The sequence below is a fragment of the Calidris pugnax genome, unplaced genomic scaffold, assembly GCF_001431845.1.
Source record: "Calidris pugnax isolate Ruff unplaced genomic scaffold, ASM143184v1 scaffold9, whole genome shotgun sequence".
NCBI classification, from domain to species: Eukaryota; Metazoa; Chordata; class Aves; order Charadriiformes; family Scolopacidae; genus Calidris; species Calidris pugnax.
The window spans coordinates 592,260-598,283 of record NW_015090778.1 but is presented as its reverse complement, the minus strand read 5'-3'; the positions used below and the strand labels follow the sequence as shown (position 1 = coordinate 598,283).

Sequence of the window (6,024 nt, the reverse complement as noted above, 5' to 3'; positions counted from 1 at the left end):
CCCCCCCCCCCCGGCTCGCCTCACGGGCTGAGGTGGTACGGCCCGAGTCCCCCCCCTCCGCCGGCTGAGGTGGTGCGGTCCGCAGCGCTCACGTGACCGGGCGTTAACGCTTCGCCTGGCAACGGAAAGATGTTGGCGGCGGCGGCAGCGGAAGGTGAGTGCGGCGTCCTGTACCACCGTGGCCCCGCATCGCCCGGTCCGGTACCGCTCAGCCCGGTACTGCCGCGGTTTGGTACTGCCCGGTCGGGCATTCCCGTGGCCTGGCATCGGCCGGCGCTGCGGCCTGATAACGCCTGGCGCGGCCTGGTAGCGGCTGGAGCGGGTCCAGAGAAGGGCAACAAAGCTGGTGAGGGGTCTGGAGAACAAGTCTTATGAGGAGAGGCTGAGGGAGCTGGGGTTATTCAGCCTGGAGAAGAGGAGGCTGAGGGGAGACCTTATTGCTCTCTCCAACTCCCTGAAAGGAGGGTGTAGAGAGATGGGGGTCGGTCTCTTCTCCCAAGGAACAGGCGACAGGACGAGAGGAAATGGCCTCAAGTTACGCCAGGGGAGGTTCAGGCTGGATATTAGGAAAAATTTTTTCACTGAAAGGGTTCTCAGCCATTGGAATGGGCTGCCCAGGGAGGTGGTTGAGGCCCCATCCCTGGAGGTGTTCAAAAGCCGGGTTGATGTAGTGCTGGGAGGTCTGGTTTAGTGATGATGCTCCTTGTTTGTTGTGTGGGCGTCTATTTTTGTCAGTTAGGTTGACGGTTGGACAAGATGATCTTTGAGGTCCCTTCCAACCTAGAAGATTCTGTGATTCTGTAGCACCCAGCCCGGCCCCATGGCCTGGTACCGCCCGGCCTCCCCGGTCCCGTGTCTGCTTGTGCCCAGCCCCGTGGCAGACGGCGGGCCCCGGGGAGCCAGGCTGGCACTCACTCCTTCTCTCTCTCCCTCCTTCTCTCCTTCTCCTTCTCTCTCTCCTGCCGGACGCTCTGGTTGCAGACACAGCCCAGCCCCATGGAGGAGGCCCCCAGTGACGCAGCAGAGGGATCTGGGATGGAACCCGGCTCCGCCGAGCGGGATGTTATCAGAATTCCCTCGCATCTTGCAATGGAGGTGATTTCCTTGGAAACATTCACAGGGCATTGGGAACGTCCACGTGTTCCTTACAGAGTGACGTCTTTATGGAGACAATTTCAGTAGGAAGGAGTAAAACAAGCGTGGAATTATTGCACTCTTGCCCTGCATATAAAAAAAAAAAGCCACTAGAAAGCAATTTTAGTTACAGTCCTGTGTGTCGGCAGCATTTTGAAGTATGTGCTTCTCAGTTCTTAGGTAGCACGTTTCTGCTGTAGACACTTTAAAATGGAAGTTAGTCACATTTCATAGATGCGTGTACTTGGGCTCTTTTGTTAAGGTTTGTTGGTGCTCAGGTTTTTTTTCTTCCATTGGTACTGCACAACATTTGAATTTGGCAAATAGTGATATGGATTAAAACAGTGTCTCTTTAAAAAGAAAGAAGATAATAATTTGGCTACACGTAGTGCAAGCTGGAAGACTTTCTTTAATAAACCCCTAAGGACATTTTTTTTTAAAAAATAGACGTGAGCTGGAAACACATGTGAAATTAAAAGTGGTGTGAAGCATTGTCAGAATCTTTACAATCTTAGTGTTAACTGAGTGGCTGTTTTTGCGAATAAGATTAAACTCCTAAATTAAACTTCTGTACCCTGTGACAAACATAGTTTGTTAGAATAATGTAGCATTAACTTTCAACAAAGTGCACAGCCCATTAGAATGCTGCTCTTTTGCTTTCTGCTCGTTATGTGCAAGGCGATAGAGGCAGAGTCCGGGCACGGCGATGAAGAGAAAGAGTCTGTTTCTCTGGAGGACCAAGCAGAGACGTTTGCCCCGGCAGACAGAGGAGTGGATGGAGCTACAGAGCTGTTGGTGAGTCCTGTGGAAGTGAGACACTGTTATAATGTATATAATCTTCACAGAATGCATGACCAGTGTTTGTAACTTCACATTGTGCTGGTGCAGTTTTATTGCTGCAAACACAAAACCAATCAGGATTGGAACAGAGAGACGTGAATTGGTCAAGCACGGAGTATAAGAGAGCTGTGATAAAACTGGATAGGTTCCTTTGTTGTGTTGTTTATGTGTGAAGTTTCTTTTTAATCAAGAGTGACCCAGTTCTGCTGATATATCTGTGCACTCAGTTTAGAGCAAGGTCCTCGTTTCTTTTTCTGCATTGTTTGTGTCCCATGATGACAAAGATAAGCAGATTTTTAGGGGGAAATAGAGTTAGACTGAAAAGCTGTTTCAGGTGATGGCTTTCGTGTTTCAGGAAAAATCTCCTGAGGCTTCCTCGGGCAAAGTGGAGTTAGACAGTTCTCGCCCTGAATTGGGTGACATGGAGCAGCCGATGACAGAGAGAGGAAGCCCTTCTCCACTGCAGGCACCTGCGTTGCCAGGGGAGTGGAACAGCAGCACACAGTCAGGTATCATTCAGTTCCTCATTAACACTGCAATGCTTGATGCCATTTGTCAAGCGTAGTTTCTAGTTTTCTCCCTTTCTGATCATTGTGAATCCAACTGGAGGCATAATATTATGAAACCTAAGCTTTTTTCCTTTATATTTTTTTTTTTTTGGGGGGTGGGGTGGTGTTTAGCTAACACTGAAGGACCCATTTCTCTCTATTCAGAGTCTGCCTTTGAGCAATTCGGACAGCTTACTAGTGAGCATGGTGACCAAAAATGGGAAAAGGAACACCAGCAGCGTGGAGCTGAGGAACACAAAATAAGCGGAAGAAGTGAGGAAACCACAGAAAAAAGAGACCCGGTAGTCTTGGATCCAGAACATGTGAGAAGCCTTCAAATCTTGTCGTTCTTCTTTGCGGTCTTGCTATTTTTATTCGTATAAAAGATGTGAGGTGAATTGTAAACAGTGGCTTAGCTGTGTGCTAAAACGACGTGTTTAAAAATAGCTTTTGCAAAAGCGCTAACTCCTGAACGTGTCCTCAATATTAAGCTGGAAGCTGCAGGTTCAGAAGTAAGCAACGTCGTGGGCAAATGTGATGCTCTTCAGTACTCCTGAAAGAGGAGTCCTTGCAGCGAGAGGGAGCGGATGGGTTCTCAGACACAGCTCTTCCAATATGTTTCTGTCTTTCAGATGTTCTCAATATTTATTTTCTAAGGTCAATGAATACCTGCTACATAAATCTTCTCACTTGTTACAGTGAGTGTAGCTTAAATAAGAATGTAAGTGTCTCGGGCAGAAAATATGATGTTTTGTTTAATAGTGGGAGTAGCGGTAAGGTTTCTTCATAATTTATTTACACAAGTATGCTAAACTTTATCAATATCATACATTTTTTACAGCCTCTGATGAGAAGATTCCAGGCTGCCCTGAAGAATCACCTCATCAAGCAGATTGAAAAAGAGAACCTAGAGCTTCAGGAACTGGTATATGGCATTCCTGCTTTCCCCAGCAGCCCATCCCTGCACCAGCTGAAGTGAGACAGCTGATTCCCCTCCTGTGTTTGCAGAGGACAGCAACAAAGAGGAAAAAAGTGGAGAGAGAAGAGCTCGGGGTGGTTCTTAACGGAGCGCAGCAGGAGCTGGCCCGTCTGCAGATGGAGCTGGAGAAGAGCCATGATCGCTTCTCTCAGGTGGCCACGGCACGTCAGCAGCTGGAAGAGGAACTGGAGGGCCTCAGGCTTACTCACAAGAACATGTCTCAGACCAGAGATGAAGAACGCAAGAAAGGTGACTGAAGCAGTTCTTGTAATGTTTCCTAATTCTAGTACTATGTAGAGAAATGAATCTGAATATAAGTCGAGTATTGGACTGAAAAATACAGAAAAGTTCATCAGGAATAATGTGCTCACTGAGAAGTTTCACAAATATTGCTGGTTAACGTATAATTTCTATTGTTTCTAAGGCCATGTTGCTACGTTGTGCTTCTAAGAAGGTCTTTAGGGCTAAAATGTAAACTGTTCCTGGCAGGTAGGCTGTTGTGTGACTTAGGAGGAAAGTCCCCATTGCTCTGTTACGTTTGCCTGTGTCTCCATAAGGGTGTGATGAGACTGCAAAGCTCGTAGGTCATTAGGGGCATCCAGGTGGGAGAGCAGCATCCATGTGCAGCCCATTCCAGCCAAAGAAATGGTCTTGACTCATTCTTTTTGTGTTGCAGGCACTTGAATAGGAAACAGTAAAACAATGTCAATGGCAAGGATAGCTAAAGATTAAAATAAATGGCGTAGAAAGTTTTTGCAGGTTATTGTATTCATCTGACTGAGAAAGAGACAGTTCTCTTTTGGGGCAGAGGAGTAGATTCACAGCCTCCTGAGGCCCCTTCTCTCCTTTCCTGGAATTCTGTGTGCTAGAAATCAAGGAATAGCTTACCAAGATTTTTAGCTTTGGTTGTGGAGCTATAATCCACAGCTGATATAAATTCCCATTGCTTGGGAGGGCTGATTTAGCTGGTGTGTGGGTTTTGCTCTGGGTGCTCCTGTGTTTCTTTTCCTTTTATCTCTGTTTAAAGTGTGCATTTAAAAATACTCTTCCATAAATATTTTTCCTCCTGCCTCCCCAGTTTCTGCAATGCAGACCCAGGTTGAAAAGCTGGCCTTGCAGCTCTCCTACATGCAGAGCATGGCCGAAGACATGCATCATAATATTATACTGAAGAAACAGTCAATAAAGAGGGCTGAGGCAGAGAAGGTCCAGGCTGAAGTGGAAAAGAGGAAACAGGTATCAAGTAAAACTGCTTTAAAATAAATGAATAAATACACCTTACAGTTAGTGGTGAGTCTTGGAGAACGTGCTGCTTTGTCAGAAGGAAGGCTATAGTGACTGAACCATGGGGGATGTGTGGGGATACTTTGCCCAGATAATTGGAAAAAAACCCAACCAACCAACCCAACCAAAACTTAAATCCCCCAAAAAGCAGTTTTTTCTAAAACTGAGAAGAATCCCCACCACTAAGATAGTGGCAGGTACTGCCCAAAGGCTTTTGACAAGCCTTATACTAGTAAATCACTCTTCACTCAAGCAGAGGGGGTGGAGGGCAGAAAGATATTTAATGAAGAAGTACCATATGTTCAATATGGAGAATTATTCTGGGTGTCACAATGAATCTCACAATGAAAAGTGAACTTTGAAAATGAACGGAGCCGGTTGGTGGGCTCGAGCTCCCTCTGCTGCCTTCTGCTTGCAGCAGGACACAGATTGGTATTGTTATTATCAATGCAGAATTAGCTGCAAACAGCTGAAATCAAATGAATTTAGATGTTGGTTTTTTTTTTTAACAAAGGATTTTAAAACACAAAGTAATAAGATTCCGAGCTATAGGAGAAGGTGGCACAGTATAATCCACGCTGACAGGAACGGATGCTGCTTCGGATCTGAAGTATCAGTATTTATTCCTGCAAATGGAATAATAAGAAATCAGCAAAGAAGGTCTCATTCTCTTGAAGGTGGTCATATTCATGAGTCACTTTTTTACAAATGGGAAAGTTTCAGTAGGAATCAAATCTAATCCAGTTGCCAATTGAGTCCCTTTTCTAGCCTGGGTTATTCTTGTAGAATATAGTTGGTTAAGCCTGAGGTTATGGAGCTCCCCCTGAGCTGTTTGGCTCTGCCTCTTTAGGATCTCCTAGTGGAGCGCTTAACAAGACAGACCTTCGAACTACAAGAACAGATTGCTCTGTATGAAGCTCAGCTTGTGGCGCAGGCAGAGGACACGAAAGTGACTCGACAAGCAGTAAATGAGGTAGGAGGGTGCTTTTTTTTTGCTTCTGGTTAATATTTCCCTCTGGGAAGACTGACCCCTATGGCATGTTCTCACGTGGTGTGTACAATCTAGGCCAGAGCTGTGTGGTTTGTTCCTGTTTGCAGGAATGGAGGCTTTTTTTTTTTTTTTTTCCTTTAAAAATTTCCTGTAAACCACTTCTCTCTTCCCTTCCCCAAAACTCCCCAGGGAAAATGCAGCCCCCCAGGGGAAATACGGCTTCCCCGGGAAGGGCTGTCTCACTGGCG

General features: G+C 46.1%; 1 protein-coding gene across 1 annotated transcript in view; it reads left to right on the top strand.

Annotated features, from left to right (window-relative positions):
- The first annotated feature begins 40 nt into the window (after positions 1 to 40).
- CCDC40 (coiled-coil domain containing 40) overlaps positions 41 to 6,024 on the top strand; it is a 14,068-nt gene continuing 8,084 nt past the window's right edge. Inside the window, exons 1-9 of the mRNA XM_014950170.1 lie at positions 41 to 154; positions 982 to 1,095; positions 1,813 to 1,929; positions 2,330 to 2,483; positions 2,688 to 2,845; positions 3,364 to 3,447; positions 3,531 to 3,750; positions 4,580 to 4,737; positions 5,636 to 5,758. Of these exons, the coding sequence (XP_014805656.1) occupies positions 997 to 1,095; positions 1,813 to 1,929; positions 2,330 to 2,483; positions 2,688 to 2,845; positions 3,364 to 3,447; positions 3,531 to 3,750; positions 4,580 to 4,737; positions 5,636 to 5,758 (1,113 nt within the window). The 5' untranslated portion in view covers positions 41 to 154; positions 982 to 996. The remainder of the gene's footprint in view (positions 155 to 981; positions 1,096 to 1,812; positions 1,930 to 2,329; positions 2,484 to 2,687; positions 2,846 to 3,363; positions 3,448 to 3,530; positions 3,751 to 4,579; positions 4,738 to 5,635; positions 5,759 to 6,024) is intronic.